General features: G+C 47.3%; 2 protein-coding genes, 1 non-coding gene and 1 pseudogene across 3 annotated transcripts; 1 reads left to right on the top strand and 3 right to left on the bottom strand.

The window, feature by feature from the left end:
- Positions 1 to 11471: 11471 nt before the first annotated feature.
- On the bottom strand, positions 11472 to 15518 carry LOC112892437 (annotated as a pseudogene).
- A 252-nt stretch (positions 15519 to 15770) lies between these two features.
- Positions 15771 to 19463, top strand: LOC112893804 (protein DEHYDRATION-INDUCED 19 homolog 3-like). Its single transcript, XM_025961303.1, has 5 exons — positions 15771 to 16365; positions 16471 to 16664; positions 18025 to 18102; positions 18195 to 18475; positions 18929 to 19463. Exons 1-5 carry the CDS (start codon positions 16290 to 16292, stop codon positions 19035 to 19037), a joined length of 738 nt encoding a protein of 245 aa, XP_025817088.1. The 5' UTR covers positions 15771 to 16289; the 3' UTR covers positions 19038 to 19463.
- A 655-nt stretch (positions 19464 to 20118) lies between these two features.
- On the bottom strand, positions 20119 to 27055 carry LOC112893803 (callose synthase 12-like). The gene is made up of 3 exons (XM_025961302.1): positions 21505 to 27055; positions 20661 to 20742; positions 20119 to 20585 (listed from the first exon to the last, which is right to left on the bottom strand). Exon 1 carries the CDS (start codon positions 26819 to 26821, stop codon positions 21506 to 21508), a length of 5316 nt encoding a protein of 1771 aa, XP_025817087.1. The 5' UTR covers positions 26822 to 27055; the 3' UTR covers positions 20119 to 20585; positions 20661 to 20742; position 21505.
- LOC112896060 lies at positions 23819 to 23898 on the bottom strand. The gene has a single exon (XR_003229350.1). It is a non-coding gene; the product is annotated as a small nucleolar RNA J33 (small nucleolar RNA).
- Positions 27056 to 27521: the final 466 nt, after the last annotated feature.

Raw genomic sequence — 27521 nt, 5'->3', positions numbered from 1 at the left:
CGGGGGTTGCGCAGGTCTAGAACTCAGCATCATCTTCAAAAGACTTCAGATCACTTTCTCCTCTGAGCAGCAATTATAACAAGCGTGAGTACACTTATGGTTGGTACTCAGCAAGTGTTGGGAATTATATGACATGAAGGCCAAAAGCAAGGAAAGGCTGACTGGCTTACTGCGATAAGCAATTTTAGTTGGTCAAGTTTTATTAGCACCTGATTGCTAAGGTATAAGTTTATACCAAAACCCACTTTAAAAGAAAAAGAAGAGATACAGCATAAGCATAACCATAACCATAAACATGGTCCACATAACCATGATCCACGATTTAATTCATCTTCAAGTTCAATTATCATGTGAGGGTCCAAGCCGCTCTTAACCGTGAGCACGGCTGATATATCAGTTTTCACTCTGCAGAGGTTGTACACTTTACCCACAATTCGTGTCTCCCGATTTGCCCGAGGTAGCTAGCCTCTTAAACACTTCCGAGGTGAGTGGCAAGGGATTCACTACGAGGCCTTTACAAAGATTCCCTAACTTATGATAATCCGCTAAGGTTTCAGGCCGCAGTGGTCATAACCCTCCCTAACGAGGAAACGCCTTAGCCAAGGACCACATATATCAATATGCCTCAAGAGGACCGGGCTATACCCCATCAACGCACTCCCCTCTTGCCCTTTCGGTAAGATCATCACAAGCTAGAGTTTCTAATTAATTAGCCAAGACCAGAGCCATATAGTATTGTGGTTGCACTGTTTTCCTGGGTGGTTCTCCATGTTCCAATTAAACATATAATCTTGTGATTAACATCACCAACAGCATGAACATGGATAAAACAGGTGTAACATCATCATTGTTGTCATCATGATTATATATTATTCCCAAACCATAACCAGTTGAAGCAACTAAGCAATAGCTACCCAACAAAAAGATAAAACCCAGGTTGACAAGGAATGATCATTAAAACTAGGCATATCCTTAATTAGGATCCATCAAAATTAGGACACATGCATGCATAAAGAAAAAGTTATATTTATTGTGATTATTAGGACAAAAGCATGATCAAGGAAACACTTGCCTTTCTTTTAGAGAATAGCTGCTCAGAGTCTTCAATTCTTGTTCTTGAATCTCTAAATCTTCAAAGCTCTTCGATCGCACTCCTTCTAACGTCACACAAGCAACGGGCCCAAAACATACAAGCAAGCAAACAAACAAGAACGACTAAGAACAGATACAACAAACAAAAGGAAAGCTTTAAAAGAGCGAACTAAAGGATAAGGCTCGCTGCTACGGTCACGAGAAAGAAAGAAACGCGGAAACGGAGCTAGGGTTGAAAAGATACAGCTATCGGGAGATTTATGTTATGAAAGAAATAAAAGAACTATAGGCTTTCATTTATTTTAATTTAGAAAACTAATGAAAAAGATATTCAAAAGAGAATATCCCTAATTATAATTAACTCATATTATATTTGTATTTATAAAGACGAAGTAGAACTTAGTCAAATTTTATATACAATTCTCTGTGTATAAATTACACTAATTAAATAATTAATTAGAAAAGAAACTGGTGAGAACATCTAAACGTCAAACTTTATGATTCGTGTTGAACTAAACAAATTAATTTACAAACACATTTGAGTTGATATTAATCAAATTAACATTAATTATGAAAACCGGAGAAAAGACTTAATTGGATTTTATTTCGGAAAACTAGATGAGAGGATATTATTCAAGTTAAATTAATATTTAATTTTAAAAACAGGAATTACGGCACAACAACGCTACTAAACGATAGCTTAGGATTTTAGAAGACTAACGCAAAAAGAACGGATCGAAACGGATATAAAACGCGGAAACTACGCATAAAACAGCGCTGCAGGGACCTATACGCAATTAACTATAGACTTCAAGGGTTAGCTGAAAAGAAATACAAGACACAGAAAATAGTGCTTGCAAAATAGGAAAAGATTAGGGTTAGATCTGAAAAATTCCATGGTGGGGCTGGATTGAAAAGATGGAAAAGATATAGGGGGTTTCCTACAAAATCTGCAAGACACAGGAGAGAACAGGAAAATTACATCTTTCTCCGGGGACTGGATTGCAAAAGCTCGAGTTTCCTCCATGGCTGCTGCACGGAAGCTTCCTGTTGGCCAAAATTGGAGCGATTTAGACCATGGGAGAGCACGGGAAGTGGGGGAAAAGAAAGAGGAGAGGGAGGGGGTTCGATTCCATGCCTTACCCGCAGCGGAGATGCACCGAGACGATCGAATTTCGCGAGAGAAAACAGCAAGGTTGGGTCTGTTCTGAGCGGTTTCTGTTCCTGCTCGTGGCAGCACCTGGGCAACAGGGGGCGGGGCAAGGACAGTGCGCAGGGCAAGGTAGGGCGCTCAGGTGACGCGCACGGGCACAGGAGCATGCAGGAGAGGGAGGGGCGGCGCTAGGCGGGTCTGGGCGCACAAGATGCAGAAGGACGACATCCTGGTGGTGGCCGTGTTGCAGAGACGCAGGAGGATGCAGGAGGAAGGGGCAGCGCTGGCTGTAGCAGGGTAGGGGCTTGGGCGCCTGGGGAGGAGGAGGGCGCGACGGCAGGAGCGATGGGCAGGGGTGCAAGCGCACAGGGGCTCACGGGAGAGGGAGAACGGAGCAGGGGCGGCGCTGGGCGCTGCAGGAGGAGCAAGGCGACGAGGAAAAACTAGGGCCGGCGCTACGCAGGAAAAAGGAGGAGCAGCGATGCAGGGCTGCGCACGACGATCTCAGGTGGGTTTTATATGGGCACAGGGGCTAGGGTTCAGGGGGAAGGCGGCGTGCAGAAGAAGCAGACTGGAACGGGGTTCGACTTGCGGATTTTTATAGAGCGAAACGTCCTGGCTTGGCATGATAGATACGCTAAGGAAAAAGGGACCATCGTGCAGCACCTGGACTCGATCGAGCCTGGCTGGAGGGGGTGCGGGGTCGAGGATTTAGCGAGCAGGGGACCGATGCGAGGTCGAGGGATTCGGTGATGGGCCGAAACTTGATCGGGTGAGAGGGCTGAACACGAAAACGAGCTGACAGAGCTGATTGAACGTGAACCATTTATTCGGGAGCGCGAAAAGAGAAGGAAAGGATCAGGCCGAGTCGTTGGGGCTGACGGTGATCGAACATCGTCGGAAAAACACTGAAGACGAGCCACGAGGCGTCGTTTTCGAGCATGACCTGATCGAGGAGAAAGGTTAGAGGATCAGGAGCTCGATGGAACCTCTTAAAGATTCGAAGAGACAAGATTAAAAGGATGTACAACAAGATACGGCTCGGTCCGACTATGATGAGAATCAAAAATATAAATATTTTCCAGAACACATTTTCAAGGTTAAAATAAATCTAGAAAAGTCCAGTTAAATATTTCAAACCACGAAAAAATATATCCGGAAGAATCCCAGAATTTTCCGAGAAAAATCTCGGGAGTTAATTTGGGTCACGAGAATTCCAAATAAAATATTTGGGACTCATGAAAAAGAATTTTTAGAGCTTTCCAAGAAAAAAAATGGATCTAGCTCTTGGATAAATAGAATAATTACCAGAAAAGTCTTTAAAATTCTCGGAAAATCCTTTTGATAGATGAACACATTGTAAGAGATAGTCACATCCTAAAATTAAATATTTTAGGGTGTGACAGTGCTACCCCAACCTGGCCGCAACGGCACCGAACAAGCTCAGTCCGCGCTCCGCCGCCTGCATCTTCCTGGGCTACCCGGCGGATCATCGTGGCTATCGCTGCTACGAGCCCACGACACGGCGCGTGTTTACCTCGAGGCATGTCGTGTTCGACGAATCAACATTTCCGTTTCGCCAACTGTACACCTCCAGCACGTCACCTGCTTCCTCGCCACCTCTTCCCTGCGCCGACGACGCACCGCTCGTTACAGCAGCACCCACGGCTACGACAACGTCGACCCCGTCCCCACCATCCAGAACATGCACGCCCTCCTCGTCCCCGGCAAGCACACGTGCCGCGACATCGCGAGTTCATTCCCCGCCGACGGTGTCATCTGCACCTGCCACGGCTGCGCCACCCGTTCCAGCGACTTCTTCATTGCCAGCTGCTCCCACGCCGCCGTCCTCACCAGCACCAGTTCCGACGTCTTCATCACCACCGCTCGGGACTGCTCCAGCCGTCGCCAGTACAGCTCCACCGGCGCCTGTTCATCCAATGACCACGCGCAGCCGTGCTGGTGTGTTCAAGCCCAACCCCAAGTACGCCATGATGTCCTCGGCAGCAATCCCTCCGTTGCCCACGTCCGTGCCGAACGCGCACAAAGATCCCAACTGGCGCGCGACGATGCAGCTCGAGTTCGACGCCCTCCAGGCCAATCGTACATGGCATCTAGTACCTCGTCCTCCTGGTGCTCATGTTATCGCCGGCAAATGGGTGTTCAAGGTCAAGACCAACTCCGACGGCAGCCTGGACCGGTATAAAGCCCGATGGGTGGTACGGGGCGACAGTCAACGTCCATGCATCGACTTTGGGGAGACCTTCTCGCCCGTCGTGAAGCCCGCTACAATCCGCATCATCCTGTCAATTATCGCCTCCAAGCAATGGCCTGCTCACCAGCTCGACGTGACTAACGCGTTCCTGCACGGTCATCTGGATGAGCAGGTGTTCTGCCAACAACCTATCGGCTTCGTCGACCCTGAGCAGCCGGACGCAGTCTGCCTCCTGTCACGATCCCTTTACGGCCTGCGACAAGCCCCGAGAGCGTGGTTCCAGAGCTTCGTCTCCTTCGTCACCTCCATTGGCTTCAACCAGACTCGCTCGGACTCCTCTCTCTTCGTGTACCGCGACAGTGACCAGATGGCGTATCTCTTGCTGTACGTGGATGACATGATCTTGTCTGCATCCACGACGTCGCTACTTCAGCACATCATCACACGGCTGCGCTCCGCGTTCGCCGTGAAGGACATGGGCCCTCTCGAGTATTTCCTCGGCCTTGACGTCAAGCGCAACAAGGATGGTTTCTTCCTGTCCCAGTCCCAGTATGCCCTCGATCTCCTGGAACGCGCCGGCATGAGCAACTGCAAGCCCGCAGATACGTCGGCAGACACAAAACCGAAGGTATCCAGCGACGACGGCAAGTTGCTCGACGACGGCTCTTCGTATCGCAGTCTGGCCGGCGCTCTCCAGTACCTGACGATCACACGACCTGACATTGCGTACGCGGTGCAGCAAGTTTGCTTGCATATGCACGCGCCACGTGAATGTCACTCAGCGATGATCAAGAGGATTCTCCGCTACGTGAAGGGTACTACTGCGTTCGGGATACAGCTTCATGCTTCTTCTACTCCGACGATCACGGCCTACACCGACGCCGACTGGGCCGGCTACCCGGATACTCGCCGCTCCACGTCTGGTTTCTGCGTGTTCTTCGGGGATGCCCTCGTCTCGTGGTCATCCAAGCGCCAACCGACGGTGTCTCGTTCGAGCGCGGAAGCTGAGTACCGCGGGATCGCGAACGTTGTGGCCGAGTGCACTTGGCTGCGGCATCTTCTTGGCGAGTTGTACATCGACGTCCCCAAGGCCACAATCGCGTACTGCGACAACGTGTCCTCCGTCTACATGTCGAAGAATCCTGTTCACCATCGCCGGACCAAGCACATCGAGCTTGACGTCCACTTCGTGCGAGAGAAGGTCGCCCTCGGCGAACTGCGCGTTCTACACGTTCCGAGCTCGCGGCAACTAGCGGATATCTTCACCAAGGGTATTCCACGGATTTTGTTCACCGAGTTCAGGGATAGTCTCGCCGTCGGTGCGCCGACGTTGTGACTACGGGGGGGTGTTGAACGGCTGGCTTCCTTTTTGGCGCAACGGCCGCGCTCCACAACGGCACAGCTGCGCGCACCCTGCGCCCTCGCACGCCCGTGAGATGCGCTCTCCGCAGATCACGTGCAGCCACGCGCACGTCGTCCGCTCGCTTAGTGTTCGCTACCGCCTGACTCGCTCCGGCCATGACCCAGAGCATGTATAAGTATGTAACTCATGATCAATACAAGTGTGTAGTTGATCTATCTCCAGTGTTTCCCTTCTTCATGGAGCATGGTTATCAAATTCGCGGCGATTGTCAGTCTGTAAGGCAATCCAACGAAGCCCGAATTGGGTCTGTACATAGGCATGAAATGAGTGGAGGAGGGGAAGAACGTCAGACTTATTGCGAATTGGAAAAGTCCAGACATAATGAGTGAAATCATCCAGGAGAATGAGATAATACTTGTATCCTGAATTACTATAAACGGGTGATGTCCAAACATCCGAGTGCACTAGTTGGAAAGGAAAATGTGTGACTGTTTGAGAGGAACTAAAAGACTGTGGAACGTGTTTCCCCAATTGACAGGAAGAACACACATGAACAGCAGATTTATTACAACGGAAATCAAATGAATGCAAGACCTGAGACAATGTATTATGTCCTGGATGACCGAGGCGAGCATGCCAGAGGTCAACGGTGGCGGTGGACGCAGAGAAGGTGAGGTGCTTCGGCGGGTGCAGAGGATAGAGCTCGCCGGAGCTCTCACATCGGAGCATCACCGTTCCCATGTGTAGATCCTTAATTGAGAAGCCATGAGGGTCAAATTCAACAGAAATGTTATTGTCTCGAGTAAGTTTGCGAACAGAAACAAGATTCTTGACAATTGACGGGGAAACAAGAACATTGTTGAGACAAATGGGGGAGTAAGATGTTGGAATGGTGGCGGCCGCCGAGTGTGACAGTGGCAGCTGCGCGCCGTTTCCGACGATGATGGAGGTGGGGAGCTGAAGAGGGCGAACAGAGTGGAGGTTACCAGGACTGGACGCGATGTGGGTGGAAGCGCCGGTGTCGAGGAACCAGTTGGAGGATTGTGGCAGCGGCTGGTGCGTGCTGACGCCGGCGGAGTTGAGCGCGGCAAGGAGCGCGCTCTGGTCCCAGGTGTTGGAGCCCGGGTGCTGATACTGTGCCGTCATCGCGCTGTTGGGCTGGATCGGCGGGCGGGGGCCCAGCACGCCGGCACTGGGGGCCCGGAAGGGCATGGGCCATGCCTGGACCAGCCCGGTCCACGGATTATATCCGGTAGACTGTGGAGCAGTGGCTTGACGGTGTGGCGGCGGGGCGGCGCCGGAGCTGACGGTCGGCGAGGATGTGCCGCCAGAGACGGAGTTGGTGGAGCCCTTGGAGCGCTGCTTGGTGCTTCGCTTGGAGCGATTGGAACCGCCCTCGGAACCGGATCTGGGGCCGGAATCGCCGGAGCCGGTGTGGGGCGCAGAGGAGCCACCGCGGCCGGCGTAGAGGGCGTGGCCGGCCTGCGTCCTGGCGTCGTGATCGTCGCTGGCTTCCTCCAGGAGCAGGTACGACATAGCACTACGGAAAGTGTGGGGTGGGGACTTGGATTTGATCACCGGCTTGACATGGCGATACCTGGGACTGAGTCCTCGGAGGAGATTGAGGACTTGGCTGGGTTCGGAGACGGGATGGCCGACCTCGCGCAGTTGGTCAGCAAAGCGCTTGAGCTTGGTGCAGTAATCTTGGATGGAGAGGTCGCCCTGTTGAACGCTGCGAAACTCAGCCTCCAGAAGAACGGCGCGCTCGAGTTCGTTGTCGCGGAAGTGGCCCTCGACATCGGACCAGAGGGAGAACGCCGTGATGCGGGGCTTGTGGAGAAGGTCGAAGACGGGCTTGGAGATGGTGGTGTAGATCCAGTTGACGAGGCAACTGCCGATTTGACGCCATTCGGCGGTGCGCTGGAGCATCGGCGTGGGGTAGCGGACATGGTCGTCGAGGCCGAACTTGCCGAGCACCGAATCGAAGAGGCAGCGCCATTGGCTGTAGTTGGCGTTATGGAGGTCGAGGAGAACGGGAACATGGGAACGGATGTTCACCGTCTGAAGAACGGCGGCGGACGCTGGCTGAGGAGGAGCATAGGCAAAGGGGTCATCGGAGGAAGCAGAGGAATGGGCAGGGGAGTGCGCCATGGGTGCGGAAGCAGAGGTGGTGCCGAACGGGTTATCCAGGGGGGAAACGCCGGTCACTGATACCATGAAGAAGGGAAACACTGGAGATAGATCAACTGCACACTTGTATTGATCATGAGTTACATACTTATACATGCTCTGGGTCATGGCCGGAGCGAGTCAGGCGGTAACGAACGCTAAGCGAGCGGACGACGTGCGCGTGGCTGCGCGTGATCTGCGGAGAGCGCGTCTCACGGGCGTGCGAGGGCGCAGGGTGCACGCAGCTGTGCCGTTGTGGAGCGCGGCCGTTGCGCCGAGAAGGAAGCCAGCCGTTCAACAATGAGCTAGCCGAGGATCGCCATGGATCCGTAGTTCAGGGTGCAGGCCGCGAAGCATATGCCAAGCACCTACGCCATCAGAAGACATTGTAATTTCAGTTCAGTCAGGATTCAGGAGCAGTAAAATTTTTCAGTCGCTATCAGATATTTTGCCCATTCTGCTGCTGTTCAGCATCGAGCCATTGTAGAAGACAAAACAATTGATTTTCTTCAAAAAAAAAAACAATTGACACATCAGCGAAAATGTTTCCAAACGGTGGCAGTGCAGGTGCAGCTGACTCCGAGGCACTATGCAGCATCAAATGTCAGAGGTACCACCAAACAATAACATCTGTTTTAACGAAATGCAGGGGGAAAAACATTTAGCTACTTCAGCTCCCTTTTGATTCTGCGGTGTATTTCCTGTGTACTGTAACACTGCTCAGTCACTGTCAGACATGTCCTCCTAGTGTTCAGAATTGCACTATTGTTGAAAGCCAAAACAAAAGACACGTCAATTTCCTACCTAACAAAAAAATGGCAAATGGTCTGTTCCCTAGGCGCTAGATGGACTATTATATAAATGGTAATGCCATGTGTAGGACAGATGTTAGTACTAGTACACTACTACTGAAAGCTGTTTTTTTCTAAAAAAAATGGAACAAGCCAGTGAAAGTTGCTTCGCAATCAGGGCTAGCATCAATCAGATTGATTGAGCATCGAATAGTTGATTCAATGACGCTCAAATACTGCACCATAGTTACATATATCTGTTCCTTGTTGTGCTTAGGGAGGTAAAAAGAACTTTTTTCGATATAAAATAGTCGACCGGCTCCATTAGTTTTTTGAATTTCATTTCTAGTTTGAGAGCCAAGGCTTCAAGCCGTCAGGCAGAGTCAACAAATGCAAACCAAAGTACCAAACACCCCCATCTTTGGAACAAATTTTAGTTTATTATTACTTGATCTAGAGCTAAATCCTGGGAGTCAAACCGGTTGAAATTTCATTGGAGACACTCAGACGAAATCAGGCTCCTACTGGTCAGATCAAACATTAACAGTAGAACTTCAGAACTCTTGGCATTCAGGGTATCTACAGCAGCGGAACAAATATTCTTGGCCTGAAACCGTGTCATACTGGGTACCGATGAGCAGACTCTGCAAAGTGGAGCGATCGCTAGGGAAAGAATAGACGAGCTTACCCACAAGGGACCGTGGAGGAGCTGCAGATACTGCGATTACTCCTACTACCTAGACCAAGAGGAGCCCGAGAATAGGTCGCTTTCGGAGGTTTTGCGTCGAGCGCACAGAGACGCGTTGATGCGCCGGCCAGTAACCGTGCGGGTACGGGGCTGCGGCGCGGTGGTACGGCAGCAGCGGGCGGGCGGGTCGGCGAGGAGGCGTGGGCGAGGCGCCGCCGTGCCGGGCGGCGGATCGGTGGGGACTGTTGGTTGGGATGCTGCGAGGACCGGAGGGGCCGAAAGCTATGCAGGAAAGCATTCTCCTGCGATGTAAGGAAACAATCACATCCACAGTCAGATAAATACTGTTATCAACAATATTGATAGGTTTGAACTACAGCTGTGAAGATATCAGCTTTATACTTTGTTCATGTGGGCATTACAGTTACTGTAAACTTCAGGAATAAATAGTGTTTCTGCGCTCCAGCTCTTTCAATACAATCAGAAGAAATATTTCAACATGATTAATCTTTACTTTCATCTATCTTCTATCACATGTGCACAGAAATTTGATTCAGTAAATATGCCCAAAAGAAGGCAGTAAATGAGATCAGATATCAGTGTAACTATTAAATTCCAGCTCGAAATATCATGAACGGAGTGTACTTGACAGCAAAATGACAATAGAGTAAGAGTTATTCACACGGTAGTGAAAGATAACTTTGGTACATCTGGTATTTTTGTTTCTTCCAGCTCAATAAAACTGTTTTTTGATGTTAGAATTAAAAACAATACGGAAATCCATAGTTACCACACATTACGCCATGCGCCATCTGTTTCGTGACCTCAAATTAGATCATGCTTCCTTGCTCCGGGTCAAGCTGCCATATCCTGCCGCCGGGTTGCATGAGCTGGATCGCCGGCTGCTCCTCTCCGGCGCGGCGACCGGCGAATCCGCGCCTGCTTTGTACTCGGGTCCTTGCTGCGCCGCTGCGGGAGCCAGATGAGTCGGCCGCCAGTTGGTTCTAGGGCATGAGTGGGAGATTGGTGGCACGGAGACTAGCGATTCCAGCGGGGAGAACGGCGGCGGCGGGCGGGAGGAGCCGGAGAGAGGAGGGTCCTGGGTCCGTCTAACTGAGGGGCTATATGGAATATTTTGAGGGGCTATATGGAATGTTCAGAACCAAAAACAGGGTCCTAAATAAAAATAATCGGATCGCGATCCAAATAAGGGGGTATAATGAAAAATTTGGATCGCGATTAATTACCAGGGGGTATAATAAAAAAATTCGGATCGCGATTAATAATCGCGATCCGAATCAGGGCTATAAATGAAAATACCGGGGTGTTTTTGTAAATAATCGGATCACGATTAATAATCGCGATCCAAACCAGGGGTCTATCTGTAAAACTTCCCTCCGACGACACGACGCCGGTGAGGTCGCGCTGTCATCCACAGTCAGACAAATATTGATAGGAAAACAATCACATCCACAGTCAGACAAATATTGTTATCAACAATATTGATAGGTTTGAGCTACAGCTGTGAAGATATCAGCTTTATACTTTGTTCATGTGGGCATTACATTACAGTTGCTTTAAACTTCAGGAGTAAATAGTGTTTCTGCACTCCAGCTCTTTCAATACAATCAGAGAAAATATTTCAGCATGATTATTCTTTACTTTCATCAATCTTCAGTCAGTATGTGCACAGAAATTTGATTCAGTAAATATGCCTAAAAGAAGGGAGTAAATGAGATCAGATATCATTTTAACAATTAAATTTCAGCTCGAAATATCATGAACGGAGTGTTGTTGGACACCAGAATGACAATAGAGTAAGAGTTACTTACAAGGTAGTGAAAGATAACTTTGGTACATCTGCTATTTTTGTTTCTTCTAGTTCAATAAAACTGTTTTCTAATGTTAGAATTAAAAACAATATGGAAAGCCATATTTACCACACATTACGGTAAATTCTATTCTGATTTCAGCATGGTTTTATTTTGAATGCCAAGGAATGATGGACAATACAACACATTATTAGAGTAGACAACGCACCAAGGAAACAAAGTATAGATCTGAAAATAAGTTGACATGACCATCTATTCTGAAGTCATGAACAATGTATCTACAACTCAGGAGTACAGAGATTCAAATGATGTCTCAAGGACTAGAAATCTACAACACATGAGCCTGCATTCAAAGCCAAATCAAAACAATTTGGCACGAAGTCTCAATTGTCTTGATATCTGAATCATGCTTGCATTTCATATGCTCAGACCAATAATGGACCCTTCAATTCCTGGACCAACTTCCACTCTTCCCCCAGATTTGTGCTGCAGACAGACATCTGTTATACAAATGTCCTTTGAAGCGGCTTTGCACATGTCATAAACTGTGAGGCCGGCAATGGCTACTGCAGTCATTGCTTCCATCTCAACCCCTGTCTTTCCGCTGGTTGTGGCTTCCCCTTCTATCACGACACTAGAATCCTCTTCATTGAGAATAAGATCAACACGAACATGGGAAAGATTAATGTTGTGGCACAGGGGTATAAGATTGCTAGTTTGCTTTGCTCCAGTTATTCCAGCAATCTTTGCAACAGTAAGGACATCTCCTTTCGCGATCTCATTTGATGCAACCAAATTAAACACCTTTTGGCCAAGCAAGACCCTGCAACTAGCTATAGCAACTCTCTTACTGTCTTCTTTGGGTGAGACGTCAACCATCTTTGCCTGTCCGCTGCTATCAGTATGTGTAAGCACCGGTTGTGAATCCTCAGCTTCATGAACAGGCTGGACTGGTTGCTGGGGAGGGCTTGACCCTAACAAAACACAACTGAGTTTTTTTTATCCGAGCATGAAGTCCACTTGGGCCTATGAAAGTTTTCACCCCAGGGTGTTGTTGCCCAACTTCTATTTACAAACTTATTCTAAATAGCAGCTCAAAGTTTGATCTCTTCCATTATCATTAGATACTTGCCAGATTTCATTTCAACTAAATTTCAGCATATTTATCCATCTTAGAATGATAGTTTGAACTCCAAAACTTCAAATTTTTTGGCCAACACTTGTTCCATGTTGAAGTTCATAGTCCAAAGTACAACTTTGGTGTTTGGCCAAAGTTCACTGTTTAGTCAAAAATTCAAATTTACAAGCATTCAAACATGATAGTGTGTCAAACACTTAAAAGTTTGACTTGTTTTTAGATCATTTCACTTCTTTGCACAGGTTTAAACATATTTCACAATTCAAACTTTCAAATTCCATATGTTGATCAAATTTGGGTCATTTCAAACTCAAAATTTCATATTCAACCTTTTTTATTTTTAGGATCACATGTATTCCTTCTCACTCAAATCATTTCTTTTGGACCTTAACAACAATTGAGGACCTTACAAACATAGGGTGCAGAGCGCCCCCCCTCCCCCCTGTTGCTAACCGTTGGTCCCTCAGACGACCTAGCGTTGTGTAGCATCCGAAGACTGCACTTACAGATGGCAACGTGTCGGATTCGGATCAGGTGGAATCTCTGTGCACCCAAACCCGAAACCGCCCCGAATGTTCGATTCGGGTGATAATCCATCACCATAACCAAACCCGCGGATCCTCAAAATCCGATTGGATACCCGAAACCCGCTTTGTGTGGCAACATAGTAAGAGCAATAAGTCCTTTCTATAAACATATACATGACATATATATAATATTCACATGTATAAACAATTTCATAAGTTAACTTAGAATAAATTTAATAATCTAAGTAAACAAGTTATTATTAGTATACTATAAAACATGAGTTTTAATTCCAAATGGATATCCATTGGGTATCCACGGGTGAAAATCCAAATCCGAAACCAAACCCGATATGTTTTTGGGCCCCGAACCGAAAACCGTGGGTGAGAAATCATCCCCGAACCTAATCCTAGACCCGAAATCCGTGGATATCTAACTCGAAACCGAACCATTGTCATCCTTAACTGCACTGCAGCCCGAGTAGGAGGAGCAAAGAAATTGTAAGTATAGCCTGCATGGAGCCTAACGTTCCCTATACTAATTCTTTCTTGAAGCATTGCAGTCAAAACATGTGAATGGATGGTTCTTATACATTAAAAAGTGCGAAGAGATTTTGTTGTGGATGTATTCTGCAGGGGATATGCTCACTTGCTATATTTTAAGATGTGACAATCAGCTATTATTCATTATTTATATATTGTGAGTAAAGCTACAAGATTACTCTATCTTAACAATATTATCAATATAGCTGTGAATTTTTTATTATCTATTCTTAAGATATTGCTAGTGCAGTATGCCTTAAGGATAGTCAGTATTGCCACGAATTCATAATCCTATCTTGAAGATGCCACAAGTTACTATATAAACATATATAAACAAGTAGATAATATCTTCATTCCCACAACAACTTTGCAATACAAACAGATCTATTTCGAGAGTTTGCAAAGTCTACCTAAAATAGAGAATATCATGGCTAGTGCTCATGTTCACGTAGTTGATGACTCTTGTGTTGACCGTCTTGTTTCATCGAGAGTCATAGAGAGTTGTAACATTAAAGGTGCAATAACTACCATGAAATTTCCATCAGCCATCAACCTTTTGTGATGCATTGCTCATTTAGTTTCATACTTAACTCAATCAACATGTTTTTCTAATTATAATTGGATGCAGGTTAAGCTATATTTTAAATACTATCTTTATTTTAGACTATGTAGTTTATTTTTTATCATCTATTATATGTATAAACTAAAAATGTTTTTCGATCTTCAACTCTTTTTAGTCATCTCAGTGCTTCTATATTTGATATTACTAGTGTTGTTGTTGTTCTGTAGTGACCCCATGGAAGGTCCTAAGAAAGCATTGCAGTTCTTAGCTATGGTATATAATTTATACAGTTTATGTGATTACTATTAATAATAATGTGTCTACTTATTTTAGGTTCATTTGATTATTTGCACGTTTGACATGTTTCACTGCATATGCTTATGAATATTATATAGGAATATGATGTGAAGCTGATCCTTACGGATTATTGTATGCCCGGTATGACTGGCTATGACCTTCTAATGGAGGTGAAGGTATGCTTATTTTTCCCAAAAAACTTCTAATTTTTCATTATACTCCATTGAATGTTTTATTCCATTACCTTTAATATTTAAATGTTAATAACTAATAAGAAAGTTTTGTTTCTCCACTCAGAAATCACCAAATCTTAGTCACCTTCCTATGGTGATTATGATCACTGGGGATGCCCCTGAAACGATTAAAAAGTGAGTAGATATAAAAACTTGCAAGTTGTATTGATTATATATAATTGTTATCTAAGTATTCTATTTGTTTTATATGAAGGTGTTTTGAAGGAGGGGCTAGAGACTATATCATGAAGCCTATCAAAGTTGCAGCTGTGCCCCGCCTTCTTAGCTACATTTGATGAGTTAACGGGGCGACGAGTAAAGATAGGATAATAGACTCTTCTACAAGGTTATACTTCCTATTATCTTTAATTAGATATGACCATGCATGGTCCTCTTTTATGTCATCATTTATGTGCAATGCATTTGAACTTTGTAAGATCATACAGTAACTTTTAAGTATTGTCTCCGCTCATCATCCCTATAAAATGGTTGTTACCTATGTTTAGCATGGTGAATACGTTGATCTCATCAAATTACATAAAATCATATAATATTCTAGCATCATGCAAAATTTGAGTTCCAACAAAACCATAAAAGTGAAATCAGTACGTGAAAACTTACAGATGCAGACACTAACGAAAGTTATTCACATGCAAATTTCACACCTTTTTCATGCATTTTTTTCAAGCTCAACTTTTTGTGTGACAGTAGGTGATAATATAATATGTCCATTCGTATTTTTATTTGAAACTTCATACACTCTTTAAACGTAGCGCCCACAATGGCACGAAGCTCCCCTAGCCTTCGGCTTGATTTCCCTGCGCGCGCCCATTTCCACCCCCACGGCCGCGGGTGGCCGGCCAACAAAGCAGCCTTCCATTCGCTGTTCCGCTCCACAAAAATCCTCGAGCCGGCCATTCCCGTCCAAGGGCCAACCACGCACGCACCCACACGCATCCGCGTCGCACACCACACCCTCTCCTCCTCTCCTACCGCCCCACGCGGTTTCCCGCGGGCGCCGCGGTTCTTTCTCCTCCCTGCCAACGCCCCACGGGCGCGCGGCGCCGGCCCCTATCATCCGTGCGACGCGTCCCGCGGCTCGGCCGGCGCGTCCGCCACCACGCGGGGCGGCGGGGCCCGGGCACCCCGTGCGCCCGCCCCACCCGTCATCCGCGCCGCTGCGGCCAGTGGGTCGCAACCGGCGGGGAGTGGGCGGTCGCTGTCGTTGGTGCCACGCCACGCGCTGACTCGGACGGGGCGAAAAGGCCCCCACCCCACACGACGCCCCCATTTCTCACCCGCTTCCTTTCCCCTCTGCCGGCCCTGCTGCCGATAAGAAGCTTCCTCGCCGTCTCCTCCTCTTTCTCCGTCCTCGCAAAATCCTCCCCGTATTGAGAGCCAAGAAAGTAAAAGAGCTGAGGCATAAAGGCCGGGAGCCGGCGAGCTACGCGAGGAAAAAATTTCTTTCCGGGGTGGAAATCGGGACGGCCCCGGGTCAAAATCGTCGCCTGGCAAGCAAGCCTCGGCTCCGGTTGGTGCTCCTGCTGCTGCTGTCCAAGACGAGAGCGGGTAGAGGGGAGCACGAGCTTGGACGGCCGGCTCAAGAGGAGGGAAGGGGAGGAGCTTGGTTGAAGGCACCAGACGAGTGAGGAAGCTCCGAAAAAGGGTCGCGAGGAATCAAATCAAGCCATGGACTCGGAGCACTGGATCTCGCGCCTCGCCGCCGCCAAGCGGTACTACGCGGCGCAGCTCGGCCACATCGACGGTGAGGACGGCATACCCTGCCTTTCCTGCTTCTCATCTCCCTCCGCCGCGCGCGTGCGAGCGATCGTGGTGTTGATTCGCGGGCTCCTTGTTGGATTGGGTGCAGATATGCCGGGGATGGGGATGGAGGAGGTGGAGATGGAGATGGAGGACGACGGGGACATGGAGATGGAGATGGCGCTGGAGCTCGGGGACGCGACGTGGCCGGAGGTCGCCTGCCCCTACTGCTACGAGGACCACGACGTCGCCTCCCTCTGCGTCCACCTCGAGGAGGACCACCCCTATGAGCCCCACGCTGCGGTGAGTAAGTCATCGCCGCCTCGCCGTGCCCTGCAGGACTCTTACTGATAGTGAACTGTGAGCCTGTGACGCGATGCAAAGACTATCGCACTTGCTTTGATTCTCCGATTAGAGCAGGACGAAACGTTGTAGCTTACTGCTTGGGGGTGTTGACCTGATATGTGAGCTCAAGAACTTCAATATTTGGGCTAGTAACCTTGTCGGAGGATCTTATTAGTATTCGGGAGCATAAAAATTCATGAGTAATTGTAGTGTTGATGATGCTCCTGCTCTCTTGGGTATCCTTGTGCTGTCTATTTGGTAGATGCAATAGTAGGAGAACCAAGGTTCAATCAATTACAGAACTGAAGCTACAGCTTCGTAGCTTCCTGCAAAGAAGAGCACATCTGACTGGAAATTATGTCTTAGTGACAAATAGAATGTTTATGAAGTAGTGACAAATAGAATGTTTACATGACGCTCCTGCTCTCTTGGGCGTCCTTGTGCTGTCTATTTGGTAGATGCAGTAGTAGGGGAACCAAACTGAAGGTTACAGCTTTGTAACTTCCTGCAAAGAAGAGTACATCTGACTGGAAATTATGTCTTAGTGACAAATAGAATGTTTATGAAGGGTCCGAGATTAAGCTTACTTGTGTGCTTGTTCAGACTATAGGTTCAAGGGCAGTATAAATCCTCTTAAGCTATTTATCTGTTGCATGGGTACTTGAATAAGGTTTGGATAAATTTCTGACCCCCTTTTTTTTTGTGTTTCCTTGACCCGTAAGTTATCTGCTTGAAGGCGTAGTTTTGGAAACAAAATAGTATAGTGTTATATCATTTATTTATAGCGAAAATAGTGTTTCTATCATGCTGCATAATGAGTATTTGTGCGCCATATACCCTCTGTGGCCAATTGATAGTGTCTGCTCTAAGAGTATAGGGGCACATCCTCTTATGATGAAGAACCATGTATAGTTCATTGACCAATGTTAGCTGTATTTGACAGTAGGCAAAAAGTCGCCAGAGCTCGCATGTCTGGAATATTTGAAAGCTTATGGGAGAAGTTTCTATCTGTTTTAAATGTGTAACCTGATTCCATTGGTTTGAGAGGTGAAACTGGGATAGTGGATTCAATTGTTACATCTGGTTGTGTAATGAAAATGTATTCTCAAAAAGTTTATCTGCTTGTAACAAGGATATTGCCAACTCAGTTTAAGTCATTCTGGCTTCTGGGTCGCCAAAATAATCGTTTTTGTCAGTCTGCATCTATGCCAACTCATAATCAAATTCGGCACCTTATACTGTTTTTGTTTATGCTGTACTGCTAGACTGTTAGCAGTGGATTGATCTGTTCTCATTTTCATTGTTACTTTCATTTCAGCCCTGCCCCATTTGCTCCCAAAGGGTTACAAGAGATATGCTTAACCATATCACCATGCAACATGGTTACTTGTTCAAGGTTCATCCCTCTTCCTCCCACCCTCTTTCCGGAATAAAATTCTTGTTAAGACTTGGAAGTTTCTGACAACCTATTTTTATTTCTATTTACAGAACGGTCACAGGTCTCGCAGATATATTATTCCTGACAGCCATGGAATCTCTTTATTGAGCCGAGATCTACGTGGTACTCATTTACAGGCTCTTCTAGGGGGTGGCCATAGCCACAGATCAAGTAGCTCAGCGACCACAAACATTTCCAGTGATCCTCTTCTATCATCATTTGGCCTTAGCTTCTCAACACCAGATGCACCAGAACCATCAAAATCAACAGCTTCTATCTCAGACAGCGCCTCAGTACGCAAGGAGACACCAGCTCAGCCTTGGGAATCAAGGTATATAGTACTCGTGATTATGTTTTCCATATTCTTCGTGAACTGTTTTTACATTTGTTATCTTCATAAAATTCTTCTATCCCAAATTTACCTTCTATTGTAGCCAGGCTAAAATTTTGTAGCTATTATTGATATAAGCTGTTGCCTAACTGAGGTTAGGAGTAGCACTATGATAGTTCCACACATTCATGTTCGACAAACTTTTTCCTTCAATGAACACTCCTACCCTTAAGTGGAATTATTGAGCAAGCAGTTTGTAATATCCACAGCGCCTCTGCACTAAGACTAATTAGCAAGTAGCACATAGGGATTTCACTTGGCAATGTTTTATATCTTCTTGTTTACGCATGCTGTCAAGTGATGTGCTTTGGTCCCTACAAATTTTTAAGGGCTAATTAAATTCCTTATGTATGAAATATGTGATTTGAATTTGTGTTTCCTTTTCAATGGCAGTATTGACTCGTCTCTCACGAGCGAAGAAAGGGAACAAAAGCGGAAACAGGCCACTGATAGAGCAACCTTTGTGCAAGGCCTGGTGCTCTCAACTCTATTCGGAGACTGAGTGTTCAAACTTCAAACAGCCATAGGTTGGTGCTAGATGAGCGCTTACTCCTGCCTGGTTCGCATAGTCTGATAGTGCTCCACCAGGTTGGTGGGTCTAACTCTGATGGCAGGAGAATGCACCTGGAAACTCTAGCCGCGGTCTTCCTTGTTTCAGTAGAGCGCGGAGTTGATTCGGTCATGATACAGCTTAATTTAAGCTAGCTGTTGTACCTTTCTTTTACCAATTTACCAGCCAGCAATCCCATAACCTTAACTCATTGGTACATTGTGTTTGTGCCTACATATAATAGCTGTAACATTTACTATACAATGCAGATGATGGCACTTGTATGAGAGCAGCTGCCAAAGTGCAAATCCTTCTTGTTGTAGACCACTTCAGTATTCTCAGATACAAGTGGAGACAAGGATAGCGCGGTTGGATCAAGGCTGGATGTGTTTTCTTTCCTTGATCAGCAATTCTACCTTTGTCTGTATCGCTCTGTGTGAACGATAGCTGATGTGGAATCCCGCTGACTGACTCGGTCCGGTGTGCATTGACCTGATCGGTCGCTGTAGAACACAGGCTTGAAAATGCTCTTGTGAAGCCATAACCATGCTCGTCCAGGGGAACTGAACTGCTTCCAGCCAAATTTTAATGCTCTTGTAAGCTTATTTTTATTTTATTTATTTTGTACAAGGACGCTCTCAGTCTCAGGTCCTAGAATGGTGGGGATAACACGGCACCTCTCGATTGAAGAGACCAAGTGGGTAGCAAAAGATATGTTCCATGTATTAATTGATATTTCGATAGTCTAATGTTGCAGCTTCGAGTGGTCCCGTCGGCATCCAGAAATCAAGCATGGCCTCACCGGCTGAGACCCTTTCCACGTCCATTTCCCGTTAAGCTTGAAACCGGGGCGGATACCGCGACAACGACACATTTACTTTTTAAACACCAGAGGAGACAAGCGACAAGTGCATCAGATGCATAACAGACACACAATAAGCAAGTACGATTAGGGGTGGTAAAGAACTTTAAAATTTAGCTTAGATAATTCAAGGGCCGGACCCTAATAGGGTTGGGCTTTAATCTTATACAATTTTAAGCTAAAAATATATAAGATCAAATTATTGGTTTGTGACAATTTGTGAATGTACAATTCTGCTCTGCTGCGCTCCCAAAGAAAGGATCTGGCAAAATGACATTTCTGGCAATAAATTAGGTGTACAGAATCAGTCTTCTTCCCCCACAATGCAGCTATATGTGCAGGTAAGCAGAAATAGCAATTCACGCAGCTCACTTTACAATGAAAAGGGATGGTGGTGGAAGAAACTTCGGCATAAATAGGGTGCACTCATGATGAAGTTTTGCACAGCCCCCAGTAAAAATCTAACAAAAAATCTGGAGTTGTGAATATGGGGCCCAATCGACATCTCATTACACTCATTGTATCACTCCTACCACAGAAAGCCATGTGTACATAGGTCAAGAAGAATCAGAGATAAATAGATCGCCTGTACAGGGAACTAGCATCCATCTACTCTACTCCAGAAAGGTTGTCTAAACCTGCAGAGAGATCTTAATGTCAGAACTCACTTTGAACATTACATGAACTTAGTTGACAATGCCCAGTAAACGTACCATACTCCTCGAAGACTAACTAATCCTCCAGAATAACGAAGCAGCTCACTTTGGGAAATGGTCAGTTGGAAGGTGAATTTAGCTGCAAGAACATAAAGCGAGTGCAAATTCTCAATCTGATGTTTGGCGTGAGAGAAAGAAGTAATGGCAATGAAGCAAGGCAAGATCATCCTAATGCATTTTTAGCCTTCAAAAAGAAACTTGCAGATATGTTCAAAAGCATAAGATTGAATGCAAAAGCTTAAGCTAACATTACACAGAGACAAGGTTGAATGATACAATAAATAAGGAAAACAATGCATATTCTCTATCAGGCAAAATGTGATCCAAAATTCATATATTTAAAAATGGAAGGAGTATCGAAATCAAATCTAGTCAGGAGCAAGAGGATTTTGTTACAAAACGAGTGAGCACATTCAACGCTATCAAAATTATGATAACAGGCTTTGTGCAGTGTACTCTATTTGTTTATTTTGTTTTCATAAATAAATGAGTTTGCCATGGTGATCACCGCACCACCACCCCCCCCCCCCCCGCCCCCCCACCACAGTTCTTCCATCAACAAAATATAACAGGCAAATACAGAAGCCTGAGGTTGCAATAGCCAGTGCATGGGAAATAGAGTTTGAGGCAATCACAGGATCATATGATTCTCAAGTCTTTGGTTTCAATAAAATAAGAGACTGATCCTGTCTCTAGAAAAGTTGGTTTTCAATCATAAAATTCAATTCAGCAATTATGTAAAGACTTCCAGAGTCAGACCTAGTACTCTTAAATGCATTATTTATAGTCATTGTTGCCAACAGAAAAGAGAAAATACAAGTTGACTGAATCCAGGGAATACCTCAAAACGCATGTGCCTTTTTTCCGGTAATGATTTGGGAGATATGAAGTCCCCTGCTGAAGGCTTCATTGAACAGGATCCTTGTTTGCATTTCCTGAAGCCCAGGCAACCATGACAACAAAGCCACAGGTGCCATAACAATTACTCCAAACAATATATCGTATAAACGTGCTACAGTCACCACAGTTTTCCAAACCATCTCAGACTTCCTCAGATATGGCTTGAATACCAGAGCAATAGATATGATTCCCCAGCCAGTTGGCAGAAAAGCCAAAAGACTAGTAAAAGTATCAACAAACTGAAACTTTGTGAACTCTAACAGCACAACAATAGCAGCCACTGTGCCACCAACAATGATGGCCTGGACCAGACGATAGCGTATGTGCTTTTTTGCTGAATATCTGTCTCGAAAGTAAGCCACTGTCACAAGAGCCACAAAAGCTAGGAGAATGCATGCCCATGAAAGAAGATAGACAAGGATGCTTCTACTCTGACCAGCAATGTGAAGCCGATAAACAATTGCATATTGAAAGAAGAAAAATCGAAGGTCTAATATGATTTCCAAGATGCTGCCCCATAGACCAGTCATCCGGAGATGATCAGTTTCATCCTCCCACCACTTCTCCCAGCTTTGATCTATCTTGACTGAGATCCCACCATGGAACCAAATCCAGTTTAGAAAATCCTCAAAGTCATTAAAATTCTTCAGCCAGTCTAAACCAGAAGGATTAAAAATGAAGGGAGCAAGAATCCATGACGACACAAGAAACCAACTTGAAAGTGTCAGCAAAATATACACCAGAGTATTCCCAGAGGCACTGCCATAAGATGCATAAACAGTCAATATCACACCAAGCTCTATTGCTTTGACAAAATGGCTGCGAGCATAGAGCCTATAGTTCTCAGCAAACTTCTTATGCTCCACAACAAAACCTCGGCCAGTAGCCCGATACTTTGCACCTCCGTGAAGGATTGTCCTCCCATAATAGTGTGTCTTAGTTCCCATGGAGAATGTGTAGAAAACAGATGCGAACTGTAGTTGCATTTTCATGAAATCCCACACAGCAGTGAGAAACCCGTGCTCAAGTGAGTTTTCAATAATCATGGGTAAAGCTGTAAACAGGCCTAGCTGTATGACGAACTGCTGATTGAGGACAGCTCCCAGGGCAGCATTATTAGTAGAGGAAGTGTTCTTGCTGATGTAGTCCTCGAGACCACTGAGTGCAAGGTAAAAGCGGCCCCATACAAATGCATAGACAGTTAGCACAACCATCATTGTGTTGAAATAAAATCCGACAGTTGTATAGAAGAAAGAGAGCATCCGGAAGAAATCCAATCGGTGGCCCAGCCTGTAAACATCTCGGCTCAAAGTTTGCTCACCGTTGCCACTAGCAACTTTGGCTTCAAACAGAGAGACCTGGTTGAGCCCCACGTCTCTACCTTTACCAACCTGAATATACTCATGGTGTGTAACATTGCCACCACGTAGGGTACAGTTGAAACCAGCAAATATATCCTCACTAATGTTGATTACTTTTGATGCTTTACTGATACCACCTCGGCCCAAGAACCAAAGACGATCAAAAACATCTGGGTGACCATAATGCATTCTGACTTTAAGTGGATCAGCCAGAACACGCTGCCCTAGAGTGACAAAACTTGTTTCCTGGGCAGACATGAACCAAGCAAGAGAAGAAACAGAACCTGTGAACACATGTTCCCGAACCCCAAGAATTTTGGGCTTGCGAATTCCATAATGACGATTGAACTCTTCTAGCAGGTTTCTCATCTTTAGAGCTTCTTCAAAGTAATTATCTTGATTCATATCAATTGTTTGTACCGCATCACCCCTTGTGAAGATGAGTGCATGATTCTGATTTTCTGGCTTTCCTTCACCAAGCTTTAACTCTCCAGGCAACTTAACCCGGTAAATTTCAACCTCCCGCTTCAGTTGCTGATCGTATTTCACAAGAACAGAGAAGTACTCTGTTTCAGCACCATTGTTCTGCCTTTCGTCAACATAGGCAACACGCAATGCTTCATATTTTTTCATTAGCTCCAATATTTCAAAAGCACAGGGGTCATTCTTAGCTTTCTGCTGACCATATATCTGGCATGCAACTACATACGTGTATTTCATAAGGACAGTCCCATACTCACTTCCTTTAAACAAGGAGCTCACACTACTGCTTGCTCTGCTCAATGCATGTGAGGAAGATGCCCTGCTGTAATACCCTGACCCACCAGCAACCCCATCATGCCTCGAGGATCCAATTCTTGAAGAACCCATAGTAGCTAGCTCCCTTGACCCAGTCTTTAAGTCATGTTCAGAGGCAGAATCCAGAAAGGTCAGCATTTTGAGAGCTTCATAGTAGTACATCATGCCCCTCACTGTACGTGTTAATGTCTGTCCTCTGTAAGAGACCCAGTGCCGAAGATCTCTCAGCCTTTCCTTCTCGCTGTACAGCTCCTTAATATCAGACATTCCCTCACGCTTCATTCTCTCTAAGAAGTACTCCCATTCATCTGGGTAAATCTTTTGTAGATAGTATAAGATTGAGATGCCATCTTCGTTCTCCTTGTAGAGCTGGTCCTTGCTGTACAACACCTCCTCATTATAATAAGGAGTCAAGACACTGAAAGCCATCATCTTCTCCACTTGGGTTGCCCTGGGTATGTTCATAAACAATGAATTGCTGAAAAAGGCGATCCTTCGACGAGCTTCGAGGTTCTTTGGTACATTGATCATAGAGTCCCTGGAGGTCAGGATGGTGTGCATGCGCCTCACTTGCTTATAGAAGGTAGTGTTCTCCTCTCCAGGCAGCACAACTGCATCCACAAAGAGAAGACCTTCATTTCTTAGTTGTTCCATGCTCCTCTTCTCAGCCTGGAAATCACGAATGACAACGTCATAGAGAGTCTGCAAGGCATTGACTATCTTGGTAACATCTTTGGTGGGCTTGAGAAGTAGGCTCAATAGAGCTACAAGTCTTGTATGGACACTATGCAGCTCAGTCATCTTATACTCCACAGAAAACTTCTCCATTTGCATGGATCCATCAAAATCATTGAACAATTGTGTAACAATACCATGTTCCTTGGTACCCTCCTTGAGGATCTCAAGCAGCAAGTGTTTTGCACTATCATAGACCTCAATCACTGCACAACGACGGTAATCATTCTTGCAGATCTTCCTCCATAGCCTGCGATCAGATCCTTTGACCTCCTTGGCCTGACCAAGTGCAAGAGACAGCTCATTACAGAGCAAGAAGCAAGGCCAGCGGATTACACGCACATTCCACAACTCAGGCGGCAGCTCAAGAAGCTCAACCTCATGATCACTAACAATGTCCTCCTCCCGGAACTTGCTGATTATCTCATTCCAAACGAGTGCAAAGCGCCGTGCCTCCACCTGATTTGACTCAATCTTCCGGAATGATCGGCTGAAACCATACCTTAGCTGTAACCGCTGCCAGAAATTGCGAAGCCGGCTGGGCAAGAAGCTCTCATTCACCTGCTGCTCCTCTGGCATGATATTGAATGACATGGCACTTGCAAAGAACTGGAACCGAAGCCGCAGCTGTTTCATGTCCCTGATCTCCCCCAAGTGTGCAAAAAGCCCCACAAATGCACCAGTCAGAGAAGAAAAGATTGCATACCAAATCTGGATATCCATGAGGTATATCAACACCACTGGTAACCAGAGCACAAACACTGCAAATCGATTGCTTTGGCCAAAGAACTCATGCCAAGTGTACTGGATTCCACTCAGCTTGTATATCTCCTTTGTGGGTTTGACAAGTGGCCTAATTTGGAGAAAATAGCTGAAGGCAAACTTCACGGCAAGCAAAAGCACCCAAAAGATGGAGTACTTGACATTGTCAAAGGTGCCCTCGCGTAATCCTCGGCCAACAAAGCTGCGGCTATGGAACCACCAGGTGAGAGCATAACAGACTCTCCAGTTTGTCTTCTCCAATGCGTTCCGCACCCAAGGCACAATGAAGAGCACAAGGGCAAGGACTTCAGGGATAACAAACAATGCAGCTGCATAAAGGAACCTCATGATCCGTGAATTAACTGCTGACGACCACTGTCCGTTGCTTCTCCTCTGGTCCCAGATCCCCTTGTATAGGACAGAAAACGCAAGGACCCATGCGGCAGCAGCAATGGCCTTGAGCACCATGCGCACAGCAAGCATGCGACCGTCTCTGAAGGCACGGCGGAACTGCGTGCCTATGTCTAGCAGGGACTGGAGGAAGCGGAGCGCGGCCCAGGTGATGAAAATGGTGAGCACGCGAACCTGTGTGTCCTTGGACTTCGAGCCCCGGGACGAGAGTAGATCATCCCACGGCCACGTCGCGCCCTCCCAAGCCACGATGGCCGCGGCTTGCAGATAGAGCACCAGCATCACCCACAGCCTGTCAAAGCTCCGGTAAATGTTCCAGAACGAGCGGACCTCGACGAAGCCCGTCTTGCGCACACGGCTGCGGTCGGGTGGGGTGCGGAAGAACTGGCGCGACTGCTCCATGGGCCAGCCGAGGCGGTCGAACACGTCACGGCGCCAGAAGTACTCGTTGATGTCGTCGTAGTTCCTCCAGGCGGCGTGCGGCGCCGTGCCACCGCGGCTGGACTGGACCTCCGCGCGGATGACGTTGTAGATGGGCGTGACGACGCGCGTGAGGAAGGCGTTCTCGCCGTGCACGGCGGGGTTGGCCGGGCGACCCGTGGCCACGTCGGTGTATCCCTCGAGGATACGGTGCAGCTCGAGCGCCATGTGGTGGTAGATGTAGCAGAGGCACTCGGGCACGAAGCGGAGGTTGGCGGCCTCGCCCCAGACGAGGAGGTGCAGGCCGGTGAAGAGCAGATCGGCGCGCGGGTCGCCGTCGGGGACGTGGACGTTCGGGCGGCGGCCGAGGAAGCCGCACCAGGAGGTGTAGTTGCGGAGCAGCTTCTTCCGGATTTGGTGCGCGATGCGCGGGTCGAGCGTGTCGGAGAAGTCGGCGGAGGAGAGGCGCATCTGCGCGTTGGCGAGGAGGAGCACGAGGTGCTCCCGCTGGTTCCTGACGTTGTCCCGCTGGAAGCCGAAGAAGGCGCCGAGCCAGTCCATGATGTCGTGGTCGGCGCGCCACTGCGCGAACGGCGGCGGGCGGAGGCCCCCCACCGCCCGCAGCGCCGCCGCGGCCGCCCGCACCTCGGGGAACCGCAGCGACGGGTGGTCGGCGAGGAGGTCGTGGATGGGCAGTATGTTGTACGGCTCGCCGCCCGCGGCCGCCGGCGGGGCGGCCGCGCGGCGCTGGGTGGCGCGCGGCGTGGTCATGCTGGCATTGGGTGGGGGGATGGGTTTAGGGCTGCGCTAGATCTGGGGGGGGGGGCGGTGGGGTAGAGGAGAGAAGCCGAAGGGGGCTGCGAGCTGGAAGGGAAGGGAAGGACTGGGGGTTTGGGGATGGTTTGAAAATTGAAATCCGGGGCGGCCGGCGTGGGGAAGGGGATGGAGTGCCGGGACAGGGGGGCGGAGGAATTGAGAAGCGCAGGCGGGCTGGCGACTCGCGGCGTGGGCGGCGTGGGGGCCGGGGGGGGGGTGTGGGGGGTGGGGCGGTGATGCGCCGCGCTGAGGTGGGAAACGCGAATACGACGACGCGACCCGGGCGGACTCGCGTGCGTGACCAGCCGGAATCTATGGAGCGAAACCGGTGAAACGGCGATCGTGGGGCACCACCGTGGATGGTGCAGCTCTTGGTTTGGGAATGGGTTCGATTCGAGGGTTAGAAGGGCAGAAACCTTCTGAAGAAAGTATTGAAATTTCCATCCTCTGTTAGTTGAGCATGGCAGGGCAAAATCTCTGTCCCGTGTGCATCGATCTTGTCGTGCGTTTCATCACGTTTGTCTGTTCTCGCTGTTTGTGGCTACAAGTTGAATGAGCAATGGCGATTTCTGCCGCAAGGATAGCTGCCCATTGATCACTTTTAGTTTTAGATATGTAAATCAGGGTTTATAACTTTTTATGTTAAGGAACTGTA

This window comes from Panicum hallii, chromosome 5 (genome assembly GCF_002211085.1).
Source record: "Panicum hallii strain FIL2 chromosome 5, PHallii_v3.1, whole genome shotgun sequence".
In the NCBI taxonomy this organism is placed as follows: Eukaryota; Viridiplantae; Streptophyta; class Magnoliopsida; order Poales; family Poaceae; genus Panicum; species Panicum hallii.
The sequence above is the reverse complement of the archived record's forward strand: the minus strand, read 5'-3'. Positions and strand labels throughout refer to the sequence as shown.

Excerpts from the sequence above, each read along its gene's own strand:
- LOC112893804 (XM_025961303.1), top strand. The coding sequence starts at position 16,290 with ATGGACTCGGAGCACTGGATCTCGCGCCTCGCCGCCGCCAAGCGGTAC. Across the intron at positions 18,103-18,194 it reads AACATGGTTACTTGTTCAAG|AACGGTCACAGGTCTCGCAG; the intron begins GTTCATCCCTCT and ends TTCTATTTACAG. Across the intron at positions 18,476-18,928 it reads GCTCAGCCTTGGGAATCAAG|TATTGACTCGTCTCTCACGA; the intron begins GTATATAGTACT and ends TTTCAATGGCAG.
- LOC112893803 (XM_025961302.1), bottom strand. The coding sequence starts at position 26,821 with ATGACCACGCCGCGCGCCACCCAGCGCCGCGCGGCCGCCCCGCCGGCG.